This window comes from Galeopterus variegatus, unplaced genomic scaffold (genome assembly GCF_000696425.1).
Source record: "Galeopterus variegatus unplaced genomic scaffold, G_variegatus-3.0.2 Scaffold1032, whole genome shotgun sequence".
Classification (NCBI taxonomy): Eukaryota; Metazoa; Chordata; class Mammalia; order Dermoptera; family Cynocephalidae; genus Galeopterus; species Galeopterus variegatus.
In genome coordinates this window covers 389,496-405,088 of record NW_007727143.1, presented here as the reverse complement: position 1 = coordinate 405,088, position 15,593 = coordinate 389,496, and the positions used below count along the sequence as shown (strand labels likewise).

The 15,593-nt window shown below is 33.3% G+C and overlaps 1 protein-coding gene across 4 annotated transcripts in view; it reads right to left on the bottom strand.

The window, feature by feature from the left end:
• LOC103591800 (ankyrin repeat and KH domain-containing protein 1) overlaps positions 1 to 15,593 on the bottom strand; it is a 142,001-nt gene that overhangs the window by 27,781 nt on the left and 98,627 nt on the right. For all 4 annotated transcript variants that reach the window (XM_008574324.1, XM_008574328.1, XM_008574325.1 and 1 more), the window contains 8 exons: positions 11,083 to 11,841; positions 4,734 to 4,879; positions 4,478 to 4,589; positions 3,895 to 4,040; positions 3,217 to 3,359; positions 2,325 to 2,538; positions 784 to 959; positions 415 to 577 (listed from right to left, as the gene is read on the bottom strand). In XM_008574324.1, the coding sequence (XP_008572546.1) occupies positions 415 to 577; positions 784 to 959; positions 2,325 to 2,538; positions 3,217 to 3,359; positions 3,895 to 4,040; positions 4,478 to 4,589; positions 4,734 to 4,879; positions 11,083 to 11,841 (1,859 nt within the window). The remainder of the gene's footprint in view (positions 1 to 414; positions 578 to 783; positions 960 to 2,324; positions 2,539 to 3,216; positions 3,360 to 3,894; positions 4,041 to 4,477; positions 4,590 to 4,733; positions 4,880 to 11,082; positions 11,842 to 15,593) is intronic.

Below are 15,593 nucleotides of genomic sequence, written 5' to 3'. Positions count from 1 at the left end.
GGGGGGAGAGGGAGGAGGGAGGGAGGTTTCGGTGATGGGCCATAATAATCAACCACACTGTGTATCGACAAAATAAAAATTTAAAGGAAAAGTCTTCCTGGGGAAAAAAAAAAAAATCTCTGTGAAAAAGCGTCAGAGAAGCTTCCCTGTTTAGAATCCAGCATAACACACTGAACCGAAGAAGTGGTGGTTAGAACAGAGGTAGAGCTCAAAAAAAAAAAAGAACAATGTTGGTTACAGGGAACCACCACATAGATATTATATTTGGCCACAAAAGAATAGAAAGATAGGAGTGATTTTTGTACAGAAATACACTTAATTCTCTAAGATCAACATATCTTTCTCACATAATTTCACCTTAGAATAGGCTTAAAATTATAAAATTTTACCTCTTATCCCCCCAGATCAAATTACCTTGCGAAATGCTGACATAAGGGGTGTGATTTTCCGGTTATCTGCTGCATCCACATCAGCACTTGCTTGTACTAGCAATTGCACTACATCAAAATGACCACCGTTGGAAGCCAGCCAAAGTGGTGTATTTCCCTTCTTGTTACGAACATCAATATGGGCTCCCCTATGAATGAAGAATGTTAATATAGCTTGTTTCCTATAAGAAGAGGCTGACTTTTTTTAGTTTTCTCTATCATCTTTTGTTATCTTTCACAAATAATCTGTTCTTAAAAATGTCAAAAAAGTAAAACAATTTTATTAACTTTACAGGTTCTGAAAAGTAAAATGGACTATAAGAAGTTCCATATAGGGTAATAGAAAATTACCCACCTGTTAATCAGGAGCTCACAAAATTTGTAGTGACCTTTGTCTGCTGCTATTGTTAAAGCAGTATCTCTTGAGGAAGGCACAGGAGGGGCATTGACATCTGCTCCTTTATCAAGAAGAACTCTTCCAACCTCCGCGTATCCTCCAGAAGCAGCTTCCATCAAGGGTGTAAGACCAGTCTGTTTAAACCAATAAATTGTGCGACTAAATTATGTAATTTCTTAAAAAGACCAAAGCAATTGACTTTTAAAAGGATTCTATTTTTGATATTTCCTCATAAAAGAGCTAAGTAATATTCAGTGTTAAATTTTACTTAACTGCAAGTGAAAATTGTTAGATTCAGTTAGACATGCTGGAATGAATTCACTTATATTATCTTAAGTTAAAGAAACAATTTTGTAACTTCTATACAATTATTCACTAGATAATTACTCTTTTACACAATGAGTAGAGATATTAAAAAATAAACTGATTAAAATATCACTTCATAAATTTTTTGTATATGTGCCTTTTGTACATTAGTCTCCAATATTTTTGTCAAAGGACATTTCCTACAGGTACCGTTCCCAAAATAATATGGATTTCTCCAGGACTTTTAATAGATAAGTGGACCACATATAAATACTTGTAATAGAAAAAGACAAATTGGATGGCAGGAAAGGCTCATCTATTTCTCTGTGATGAAAAGTCTGAGGCAAAACTATACCACCTCATTTCTTTTAAAAGAATGTAAATGTTGCATTACATTTGAAGAAATACAACTAATAAAGTTCATGGAAAAATATGAGATTTTCATTCAAACCTTTCCAATTTGAAATGACTACCAGATTGTTGTCTGATTAGAAAAAATTCCCCCTAAGCTACATTTTTCTAGGATTCTAAGTACCTAACAGCTTATTTTTTTTTTTTAATCTTTTATTTTTATTTAGTACTTAACAGTTTCAAACAAAGAAATTCAAACCACTGACATACCAGCTCCTATTTTCCAAATGCCAAGTAGTCATGAAACTGTCAGAATCTGTCATGGTCAGATTAGATTTTAGCTGTCTTCATTTTATAATCTATGAACTAATTTTTTTTTTTTTTGGCAGCTGGCCAGGACAGAGATTTGAACCCTTGACCTTGGTATTAAAATATCATGTTCTAACTAAGCTAACTGGATAGCCACTATGAACAAATTTTTTGCTTGGGATATTTACCAATGATAAGCACATGTCTCATTAAAGGAGTTCTTTAAAAATCTACATTAGAAGACAATACAAAATAATCTTACTACATTCAAAAGTTGCAAACTGCAGAATAGAGAGCCACTCAAGGCTGAGGTTGGGAAAAATACTGATTGTTTTCTTCACTGTCCTTAATGAAAGTCACAAATGGTGATAGTGTGGCATTGACCACTACATAGCATAATTCCCCAATCCTGCATTGGGGCATCAGTTCTAACTTATAACAATTTAAAATATTACATTCAATTTGAGTTGAAATGCCATGATCTTTCTGCTAGAAATATGTCTGAAATAGTTGACAAATTATAAAATGCTTACCTTTGCCCTATGTTCAACATTGGCTTTTCGGTCCAGAAGCAAACTGACTACTTCTGCTCGGCCTTGGAAGCAGGCCAGGGTGAGAGCTGTGTTCCGATTGGTCTCTATCTGGGCATTAATGTCTGAACCCATATCAAGTAGCAGTTTCACTGCAGGAACGTGTCCATTCATCGCAGCCAACATCAGGGGAGAAATACCTAGTTTACTCCCAGTCCTAAGGAGGGAAATGTGCTTAGAAAATTAAAATAATATGTTGCCTGTTATTTTTAAAAAACATTAAAGATGAAAATGTGTCAGTAAAAAGAAAGATATCTAACGCTGATGAATAGATTTTATTAATTTAGACCAAAAATAACAGGACAATCTCACAATTTAAAACATAATCCCTATAAATTTCCAACTATACAAAACAAAGAACTTCTTAAAATGAGACCTCTTTAAAAGCAGCTACATTACTGAAATAAGCTGGGATTACTTATAAGCACATTACAGAGGAATAATTGTTGGCTTTGCAACTTTAGTACTATCTTAATTTAAAAAGGTATCTGTCATGGGCCGGCCCGGTGGCGCACTGCTACAGTGCGCCGCTTAGGAGCGCAGCGGCGCTCCCAGCGAGGGTTCGGATCCCACATACAGACCGGCCGCTCACTGGCTGAGCGAGGTGCAGGTGCAACACCGAGGGTTGCGATCCCGCTGCCAGTCCCGGTCCGGTACGGGCGTGACACTGAGGGTTGCGATCCGTTGCCGGTCACGAAAAAAAGACAAAAAGGAAAAAAATAATAATAATAAAAAAAAATAAAAAGGTATCTGTCCAAACATTTAGGGGAAGACACTTAACTCCAAGGTAGTAACTTCCTAATCATGAATAATAAAATGAATAAACAGGTGATACCTTGAATTAATTTCTGCCCCAGCATTAAGCAGAATCTTAATGATATTAACATATCCTCCAGATGCAGCTAGACTCAGTGGTGTATAATCAGACACGTTCCTATGTTCTTTATTTGCACCTCTAGCCAGCAGCAAGTCTACCACCTAAAAAGTAAAATATGAACAGAGAAATCCAGTTTACACCAAGAGCTCAGTTAATAATGAAGAAAGCACAAAGAACTAGGACCTACAACTCCTTGTCTTAATACCTGACATTTTAATTACATTTCATTAAGCCCTATATATTAAAAACTCAACACTAGAGAAATGGATTTAATTTCATATCAAGGAACTCCGAGTTTTGAAATCCCAATTATAGTGAAATAACAAAATGTTATCCTTTTTATTTATTAATTATTGAGCAATGAATTTGCATTTCATATGTGTTAGAACTGTGGTTCACTCGACGCCAGTAAATGTGAGGATAAAGAGAATTTTTATTCATTCTGAAGGGTAAGAAACAGATTCCTTAAAAGGGCATTTACTATTCTCATTAAACTTAACAGAAGTATCCCATTCCTGAGAAAGTATATGGAAAATGTCAAACATAAGGAAGTTTTATTCAGGTAGCTAAAATACAAATCATATGTATATTTAAAAATACAAAGTGTTTACAAAACAAAAATTAACATTAACACACCTCCTGACGCCCACCAGAACATGCCAGTGAAAGTGGAGTATCTTTAGTTCTTTCAGATTGTGCTTCTATATCTCCACCTTTATCCAAGAGAATTTCGACAACTCCAACATGTCCTGCTGTTGCTGCCAGGATCAGTGGTGTGAAACCTAAATCAGAAAATAAAAATCTCAAACAAATTTGTGTTTTTTATTTATTTTAGAGCCACTGTTTTCAATACTCTTTTAGTTTTAAAAAGGCTTCAGGGCAGATACAAAAAGTCTTAAACATCTAATAAAAAGAAATGCTAAGTCAACAAAAACTATTAAAGTTTATACTCATAATGGACTTTGATTCTTCTGTGCAGACTACTTGGATAAGGAGAAAGGCAACCACAACTTGGTCTACTTCATTAATAATCTATAGTCTAACTTGAAAATTTTTGGATAATTTTGGCTCTGTAGATTAACGAATCTAGATATTTCTAATTGAAATACACTTATTTAGCACTGAGAGAGTTTAGGAACTACTTACCAACACTGAAAAAGCTACAATTGTTTTTTGATGTAACTACACTCAGATTTTATTTCTGATCAACATTTCTTACCTTTTTTGTCTCTGTGCTCAATTTTAGCATCTCGTGCAATAAGTACAGATACAAGTTCTTCATGACCACCTGCACAAGCTAGTGTTAATGCTGTGTCGTGATTACTTTCAGTCTAGGAGAAAAAGAAGTTAGATTTTTTTTACAAAAGGGTTATCAATTGAAGAGCAAATAGTATTTCTTTTCATATACAATGATACTATTCCTTTCCAAAGAAGATAAGTGTACAAAATAAGTTTAAATAAAGCAATCTACTCACATGTGCATCAATGTCAACTGAAGGATACACAGGGGGCATAGACTGGGAAGCCACAATGCTTGGAGTCTGTGAACAGGATTCAGGTGTAAGACATTCTGTGGTCTGAGAGGAACTGTTTGAACCAGTGGGGACTCTGCTACTCACAGCTGAAAAACAATATTCATATTGCTAAATTTCATTTAAAAGAGCAAGGTCATTTGTACATAGAAAAACACAGAAAACAGAAATTTCCATAGCAGTAATATAATGTAGTTAAATCACAAGCTTCGGAAGCAGATGGACCTACATCTGAATCCCAGTTCCACCACTGGCATTCTAATATCGGGTAAATAATTTAACTCCTCTGAACCTCAATTTTCCTTATATGTAGAAGGGGAATAATAGTACCTGCTTTGGGAGGTTGGTGGTAAGACCACTTGAGATAATGCAGGTAAAATACTTAACACAGTGTTTGACATTTAGTGCAAATACAATAAATGATAACTTTTTACATTGTCAATGGGGAGAAAAAAATTTCCAATAAAAAAATAGAAAGAGTTTTATATTTTAGTTTGTAAAAGCCAATTAGACAAAAATACTCTATGGACAATGAGGAAAAAAATGGTGGGCAGAAAGGGGGGGTGAGAACAAATTAGAATATTTCTCACATAAACAGCAGAGAGTGTGTGTTTTCAAAGTTCAATATTTACTTTGAAAACTTGCTGAAATAAATCAATGTCTAAAAGTCAAACCATTTTTAAAATTAACACTGGAACTTTATATTTGGAATCTCAAAATTTGATGTTTGAAAACTGAATTAATTGAAATTATATCTTTTATGTCTCTGAGTATTTCTTATATTTCATAAGAGATGGAGTTTGACCCAGAGAGGGGGAAATAAGATCTATCTCAAATGGATGTTGTGAGTAGTCTGTGAGATAATGTATATAAAGCATTTAACGCAGTGTTTGGCACACGGCGAGTGCTCAGTAAATGTAATTATTACATATTTTATAGGACTTCCAGTACTATTATTCACTGTATTAAAAAATAAAAACATTACTACTCATTCAAGAAAGAAAAAAACTCGGAAAAAATATAATCATTAATAATAGAGAAAAAAACGACAAAGCTTCAGAGATGGCAATAACCTTCTATTTGCACCCAGACTAAAAGTCAATCAAAAACACACAATACTAAATGTAAGCATTTTAAGTGTTGGAAAATTTTAAGTGTTCCTAAAACGTTGATATGACTGGATCCCAATCAAGGAGACTGTTCACAACAAGTGTGACTGACTCAGTTTAGTATGTTATCAGTTTAAATAACTTAGCAAAGTTTAAGATGCCTGAATATGTTTCTATATGAACTATCCCTCCCCACCATCTTGGCAATATAAATTTCTGCAGCTTCTGTCACCATGTAAATAACATAATTTAACTACCCAGTTATAAATAGGAATGATTATTATATGTTTGTTTTGCCTATAAGAATATGTGAAACGGAAATAAGCTTTAAATATTTTTATCATTCAATGTATTAAAAGCTTATAGTATTGTTATACTCCTCAAAATAGCTGAACCTATAAATAAAATATTAACATTGATTAGAGGAAATTATTATTTAAAGACATTTTATTTAAATCCCCTGAAATTAAGAGGATTTCCTAATTACTCTTTATTCTTAAAACCACATTGACTCCCCCAGGTTACTTAAAGCAAGATACACTAACAACTAAAAAACACAAGACATTAAAGATTGATATATATCACCTTTCTAATAGAACTTAACAGTGGTACCATAATTATTAACATATACCTTAGTAAAGAACTACTTTTCTATTATTATTTTGTTTATTCATCTTATTTCTTTTTTATTAAAAAGATAGTTTTAAAAATTTAAATAATTGATTAGAGTGCTATGCCAGATACTATAAAAAATTTCCTTACAGAGTTGGCTTTTAAAAAATACTTTTGTGCATTTAACAGCTCTATTACCAAAAATGTTATTACATCGATTATTGTACACTTTTGCACTACATTATCCTAGAAGTATTTTTTCCTCCTATAATAATGAAAATCAGAAGCATCCCATAGAAAGTGACTTTAATATGACTGATTACAAATGAAAAATTATAAAAATAAAGCTAGAAAGTAGCAAGAGATTTAAAAAGTACATGTGGAGTAAAGCTTGTATTAAGGGAAAATTATATCAGGACTATGACATTTCCATAAATCCTAAAATGTTTCCTATCACTGAACAAAATGTCTCTGAAAATGACTAAGACTGCTACCACAAAGGTCAATATATAATGCAAATTAAATTTATACATTATTCTAAAATGGGGTGATAGAAGAACTAGGTGCAATATTTGACTTGATACTTTATGAAGTTGAAGAAAGTTTTGTAGGCAATATGGAAGATAATAATAAATTTTACTATTAAAAAAACTCACTGATACTAGGTATGCACAAAATATGTTGTATGGCTTCAAGAAATTATTTATTTATTTTTGGGGTGGCTCTGTCTGGCTTTAAGAAATTTAATTGCTATAATTTGTTGTATGTAATTGTAACTTTATTAAATAGTTCCATGTAAATAAAAACCTATAAATAAAATATTAACATTGACTAGAGGAATTTATTTGTTTGTTTGTTTGTTTGTTTATGGCAGCTGGCTGGTATGGGGATTCAAGCCAGTGGCCTTTGTGTTACACAGCTACGCTCTAAGCAACTGAGCTAACCAGCCAGCCCCAAAGGAAATTATTTAAAGACATTTTATTTAAAACCCCTCAAAACAAGAAGAGGATTCCCTAACTACTTTTTTATTCTTAAACCTACATTGACTACCACAGGGTTACTTAAAGCAAGATACTTTAAAATTGCAATTTGTTTTAAGAGAGCCTATTAAAGGTGCCAACAGCAGTAACAGTGCACTAAGAAGTCACAGAACCATTAAAATTTACATGTACATCAAATCTTAATATAAAAATAATAAGAGAAATTGTTACTTAATAGAATTTAGAAGTCTAGGGAAGTAACAATATCTTTAAGATAAATTTAGAACTTTAAGTTAAATCAGATTCATGCATATTACATCTAAGGTTCTTCAACCTGGCTGAATGGAGTTTGAATCTTGACACTTACTAGAAACTTAATTTCCCTAAGCTTCAGTCTTTCAACCGAAAAACAGAGGTGGGAAAAGGACCTATTTTATAGGATTACTATAACAGCCCATGAGGTAATGTATATAAAGCATTTAGTACAGAGGTTGGTGCATAGTAAGTGCTCAATAAATGTAAAAAAATTGTTATTAATTGATTTTTAACCAATCTTATATATACATTTGGCATAAAATTTACTAAATCTTCCTAGAACTACTCAATGGTCAAAACCGTTTTGAATTTCTTTAAATTGCTTTCAATTTCTAGATATTTCAACATTGAGAATCACTTGCTATTATGGTAACTGCTAAAAGCCCAACACTTACTTTCAGAAGAAATGGATGTCAGGAATCATATTCCCAATCAAGAGTTTATATATACTTGTATTCTTGTCTAGGACTGTATGGCACATATAAGACTATATACTAAAAGGCTAATCAAGTCATGACATTGATAAATTATGTATATAACCAACTCATTATCATGACAAATATTTTGAGTACAACAGCAATAAAGAAAAAATACTCATATGTAAAGAATAAACTTTATTGCTATTATATAGATATTCTCTAAAGTAAAATTTTATTTATTTACTTATTTTGTTTGGTTTTGGTGGCTGGCCGGTACAGAGATCGAACCCTGGACCTTGATGTTCTGAGCACCACACTCTAACCAACTGGGCTAAACTGGCCAGCCCAAAAGTAAAATTTTAAGATGTACAGCATTCTCTACTAAATATGAGGGATGAGAACTAGATTTAATTTAGGTAATATCAATTTTATCTTTGGCCAGCTCTATAATCCTACTGATATATTTCACAAATTTAAAATTATTCACCCTGTCTACTTTCTTTCACCTTCAATTAAGAATATTAAGAGAATTTAGACTTGGAAAAACATAAAATTTTAAAATTTGAAGTGAGACAGGTCATCATCTTGAATAAAGAAAACATGTATTGCCACATATTTAAAGACAGATAACCATCATAAAAATGGAAACTTTTATATGAAAATACTTTTTGTATTTATTGGCTGATTTAAAAGTTAAAACGTATAACATTAATATAATTAAAAGATGTCTTCTAAGCCTAATTTTTTAAATTTCATGTGAACTATATAAAAGACCAATTCAACTTAACAAATACTTCAGTGAAACAACCAAAATTTGACTTTCCCTGAAAGAACCATCTGTAAATATGAAGGTCTTCAAAAAGTTTACAGAAGCATTTGTATTATCTTTTAATTCCATTTTTCGACAAACTTTTTGAAGTAGCCACATACTGCCATAAAGTCAACACTTACAATTTCCCTTTAGAGCTGCTTCTATAATCTTTTTAAAAAACCAAAAAACAAAAAAAAAAAGTTCTAAGTAATAACATAACAGGGGCCGGCCCGGTGGCACACTGCTACAGTGCGCCGCTTGGGAACGCAGTGGCGCTCCCGCCGAGGGTTCGGATCCCACATACAGACCAGTTCCCGCTCACTGGCTGAGCGAGGTGTGGGAGCAACACCAAGGGTTGCAATCCCGTTGCCGGTCCCGGTCCGGTACGGGCACGACACTGAGGGTTGCGATCCATTGCCGGACACGAAAAAAGACAAAAAGGAAAAAAAAATAAAATAAAATAAAATAAAATAACATAACAGGATTGATCAGTAGTAATATAGGTTTCACAGCTACAAACTGATAATTAGGAACATTATAATGCTAGTTACAGAACCCTAAGCCTTAAAGATTATTCTCAGTTCACCAGTTTCATCGTTATTCATAATCATACTTCACACTCCAATATCTGTTTTTACCCAGATTAGAAATTAGAACTATAAATGAACTATAAGAGTTTATTCATAATTTATAACAACTTTCAATGTTAATGATACAAAGTTAACTTGAGTTATGTGGCTACCAGCGGAGATATAAAAATTCAATTAAAGACAAAAGAGCCTAACTTTGTAAAACATTTCCTAGCATTTTAATTTTCTTTAAGGAAACTAAGACATTCCTCCTCTGCACAGTGCCCATTATATATCAGAGGAGCTCAAGGGCAATATCATAATTCTATAACCATTGAAAGTCATACACATCCCCAATAAAATTCCTGATTTAAGTAATCTTATTCCACATTTTTAAAGATTCAATAAAGATTAGGAAGACTAAAGGCTCACAAAAGAAGAAAGGAAACTGGGATAGCATAATTGGGATGGGAGGAGGGGAAGAGAATATGACAAGAGGAAACAGACAACAGTAAGGAAAAAAATGTTGCAATCAAGAGACAGAGGACTGGCCTGCCTTTGAATATCACTCCAGCTACATCTTAGTTCTTGGTCTTCATCCACTGTCAACAGCCATTCTGGCTGCATTTCTGAACTGCGCTCTCATGGAGGTGATACATTCACCAGCCATCTTTAGGAAGGTAAATGATTAATTGCACTGTTTTCCCACTGCTGCAAGGACAATGAAAGGGAAAGTAAACTTGTGCACCTCATTTCATATCTAGTTGTAATTTTCCACATTAACAATAAACAGAAACATATACTTTAAGGTTATCAGGCCTTTCTACTTTGCTCTTTTCCTGTGTGTGTGTGTGTGTGTGTGTGTGTGTGTGTGTATGTATTTGGTGTGCTTTCATCAAGAAAATAAAATGCAAAAATCCCTATCTCCAAATCATCAAGTGATGATAATTTTAATGTATTTTAATCTTCTGCCCACAAATATTATAACATGAAATGCTTAGTTTTCTCTAAATATCCCATTTAATTAAGAATATTTAAATTAATCTAATAAAATTATAAAGAAAAAGCAATATGATTTAAAATTATGATTTCCAAACATGAAAATCACCAGCAGGAGATTTTAATGTATAATCTTATGTGAATACCTCTAAAGCCTACAAAAAAATTCTACTTTGAGACTCCTACTCAAGACACAACACAGGGTAGTTTTGATATACCAAAGGTCTAAAATAGAGGGTTATGGCAATTTTATTTCTTTGCCTTTGCAATGTGACAAAAAAGAAGATGGAGAAACAGTTTCGTGTTAGTGCTGATGAGCTTAGTTAAATACACCTCCAAAACACCTCAAGAAATGAGTAATTTTACAAAGATAGTTCTAAAATGGAAAAGTACAAAGTCTGTGCTTTTGGAGGGGCATGTAGAGAAGTTGAGCACAAAGATTAAAGAGAAATTATTACAGATATATTTCTTAACCCACCTGCTATCAGGTCATCAAGAGTGTCGGTAAGCGTCTGGGCTGGAGTTGCAACCATTAGTCCATCTGGTTCTTGAACTAACAGCCCCTGATCATGTCCAGTAATAGGAATCTGAGGCTGTCCTACAATCTGCTGATTACCTGATACTTTCTGAAGTTCAAGAGAATTTGTCCCATTAAAACCTAAGTCACTGGAAAAGTTATACTGTGGAGATGATAAAGGCTGGACTGGGACAAAATCAACTTGTTCTGCCGATGGTGGAGACTGTTGCTCATCATCAACATCATTATCTTTAAATATGATTGTGTCAACCTGAGGTAACTCTGAAAAGTGATCCTCTGGGAGACTACCATCTCCTTCCCCTTCTGGGAAGACTCCTCTATGAGAGCATTGCTGGTGGAGAGACACTGTGTCTTTCTGACCTTTGGTTTCCAAGTATTCTTTGGTAAACTGCTGCTGTGTTTTCATCTGCAACTGCCTTTCCACTTTCTGCAGTTCTTTCAATATTTTCTTCTTCTTCTGGACTTGCTCTTCTCTGTTCTTTTTAAGTTCTTCTATCTTATCTTTGTTCAGAGGTTCACCTTGAATTAACTCCAATGACTTAAGCTGTGCTTTTTCAATAGCACTAATTCTTTGTCCCAGTTCATTCAGCTTGCCTTCAGTCTCCTCTACTATGCACTCCAAAGGCTGGTATGGGTGAAAAGGTGGCAGTAGGTCCTGATCTGCTACCTGCAGGGAACTGGACTTCTGCTTGGATGTACCTAAGCACATGAAAAATGTTTGAAAAAGTGCCATGCTAAAAAAAAAAAAAAAAAAAAAAAAAAAAATCAGCCCCCCTCCCACACACACATGGACCTCCCTCCCAAAACCCTTACAACTAATGCCGTAGAATGAATGTTCACAGAGTCACACCAGTGTTAGGTAGTTTAAAGCCTATACTCATGTATTTCACACAGCACAAACTGGGATGTTGCCAATTCAAAAAATGTGAATTTTTAAAAATCTACTCTTTAGAATGGAGGATTTTGGAAGTTAAGACAGTCAGGAAGAAAAGGAAAACAAAGAGGAAAGAATCTCAAAATTTCGCTGATTACATCTGACTTTTTAAAGAACATCAAATCTAAAGCAGTATCAAAATAGTGTTGAGAATACCATTAATGTTAATTTAACTGTTCATTTAGAATGAACAGTTCTTTAGCAATATTAACTGTGCAATATTAACTGTGCAGGTAAAGATTACTATAAGAGACCAAAATTTATAGATGAAAGTAGAAAAAAAAAAGTGTTTTTCAAGTTGTTAAATTATTTCTCTTCTTGAATTAAAATAAAATGTGAAATCAGTTTTTTCAAGACATAGCTTTCTAAAATTCTTCAATAAATAAGTCTTTTACACTTTTGTATCTGAACACTATATTAATCATATAACAAAGGACAATTATCCTAAGCTTAAATAAACCCTTCAAGAAAAGTTTGTCTATGAAGAAACAATGAATGTTCCTACGAGAAAATCAGACTTCTCATATAGAATTATTCATATTGACAGTGTATGATACAAATGAAAAATGTTTATTATTTTAAGGTTTTAAATTGCACCTAAGTTACTCCTCTCATCACCAGGCATCTGAAAAATAATTACCAATATCAGTAGCCCTAACATTTGGACATAAATTGGAGGAAATACACTTTTTGATGTACAATAACCACTCTGAGGCAAATTCAAGTCTTAATCTTTTTAGGAAGAACTAGGACTATTCAGCATCAAAAAGTAACAAACTACTGATACATGCTACAACATGGATAGAACTCAAAAACATTATACTAGGGCCGGCCCGTGGCTCACTCGGGAGAGTGCGGTGCTGATAACACCAAGGCCCCGGGTTCGGATCCCATATAGGGATGGCCGGTTCGCTCACTGGCTGAGCGTGGTGCTGACAACACCAAGTCGAGGGTTGAGATCCCCTTACCGGTCATCTTTAAAAAAAAAAAAACAAAAAACATTATACTAAGTGAAAGAAGCTAGACACAAAAGAATACGTATTGTGCAATTCCATTTATATCAAATCCATGGAGAAAAGGCTAATCTACAGAGACAGAAAGGAGAGTAGCAGTTGCCTGGGCTTATAGTGTGAGAATGAGGATCAATCGCAAACAGGCATGAGAAATCTTTTTGGGGTGATAAAAATCTTCTAAAAATAGATGGTGGTGATGGTTACACAACTCAGTAAATTTACTAAAACTAACTGCTTTGTACATTTAAAATGAGTGAAGTTTACAGTATATAAATTAAACAACAATAAAGCTGTTCACAAAAAAGAAAACTGGGTAAAAAAAATTATCTATTCTTTTGGACTGTAGCCAACATATAAGAATAACATAGGTAATTTAGGAATTTTTAAAATAAAATCATCCAATGTATTAAAAATGATTCTCAAATCCAAAGGAAAAAAGTCACCTATGAGATATTAAAATGGTCTGAATTGCAAGAGGGTTACAAAACCACTGAAGGAAAAAAAAAATCAAACTCATCTGCTTATTTGCTAGATTAGGATATCTCACAACTGCAGGAAGCCCAAACATACACAACATGAGTTCTTACTGAAAAAAATCTAAGTTTTTCCCCTATTGTCTTTTTTTTTTTTTTTGGTGGCTGGCTGATAAAGGGGATGAAAGACACTGTCTTTAACAAGGTCTGAAGACCACAGTTCAACATCACTGCAATCACTTTCAGAGGCTTAATTATTCCTCAAAAGTAAACTTTAGCAAAGTGTATTGTCTATATTCAATTTCAATTTATATTTCTATCTGAGTAAAGTGGTGAGGAAAGACTATTCTTTTGGAGCAAAAGCCATTAGATTTGTGAGATAATTTTATCACTACTTCCATATGACTATATAGGAGTCCATGTTTTAATTATTTATTTTTCTTTTATTATTTTATTTCCCAGATTCTTCAGGCTGAAAATTGTTTAAAGTTCCTTAAGACAATCACCAGGTAAGAAAAAGGAGGCAAACTGTCACAAACAGCAATGTATAAATCCACTAGCACAGCAAGGAAATTTTTAGTCATGTAATAAATTCAGTGGCATCAGCAGAGTAAATTTAGAAGTTCTGCAAAAAGTGAATGCTCCTTTAAATATTCATTATTTTCAAAACACCCTTATATAGTTGCTATGTAATTTGTATTTAAGATGAAAGAAAACTAGGTAAGAGTTCAACAACCAGACTGGCAATTATATTATGACCATGTTGGACATTCACAGATTTAAAATCTTCGTAAATAGTAAGATGATCCAAAATAAGACTAGAATTTTGAGGACAAGAATTTTGAGGAATGGTCTTGTCTGTCTTGCTAACAAATAATATGCAAGAAGCTTGGAGCACAATATTACTAAGAGTAAGAGTAAGCAACTGAATAGAGAAACTATAAGCCACAATGTATGTAGCCTTAACCATGAAAGAAGGTGACCGTAATGTGCAAAAAGCAGTTCTTCCCAAAATAGCCAATGGCTAAGTGTCTGTAACAACGGAGTCAGTGGAATTGCCTAGATATACATCAAAACACTAACACAAGCTATAACATCAAGAATAAACCAGGTTGGTAAAACACCTAGGAGCTGAAGCAGCACTTTCAATTTTGGGGTAAATTAGAAATTGTGACAAGTGTTCTTTTAGCAACAAAATTTTCAATAGGTAGTAGGTAGTATTATAAGACACCAGAAAATAAAAGGGTTCCTTCTCCTTTAAATATCTCCCACTGTCAAATACAAACAAATAAATCTATTCATTGGTATTACTGAATGATACCATAAAGTACTATTCAGAAATATAGGTAAAGTCACCACCTCATCTTTTTGGTTTAGTTTCTATCCTACTTCCTTTGCCTCTCACTTTTCCTCTATTAACAGAACTAGAAAAAGTTTGTAGCAGAAATTATGATACAGGGACAGCTTAAGCTTTATTTTTGGAGGGCAGTGAGGGAATAAGGTAGGCATATACTTGCCAAATATTTAGTTGACTATTGCAACGAGCTTAATTCAATCAATCATTTTTGTGTCTAAAATAATTAGTGTACTGTGAAAACAATGGCCAATGGAAAAAATACATGATATACATGTATACATGAACTAAACTTGGTTTCATACTTCCTTACTTGATTTTGTCTAATCAAACTTAAACCTTATTCAGCAATATCTTTGCTTTCTTACATCACACAGCACCCTACCAGAATGATTTGAAACAACATTCCCAACTGAGCCTTAAACAGAAAATAAGGTTGATGGAAGCAGAATTGAAAATAACATAATACATCAAATGCAGTATATATTATCTAATGGAATTTGTGTTTTGATAAATAGATGCATGTTGTATCCTAAGTTTCAATATAAAATATTTCTTATTGGGTCATAGTCAAAAATGAAAGCCATTGGCCTAGAATTGACTCATTTTTTCTTTATGTCTAAATATTTGTGTCAAAATTTCCCAAAATAACAGGGTACATTACATATCTTTAACAG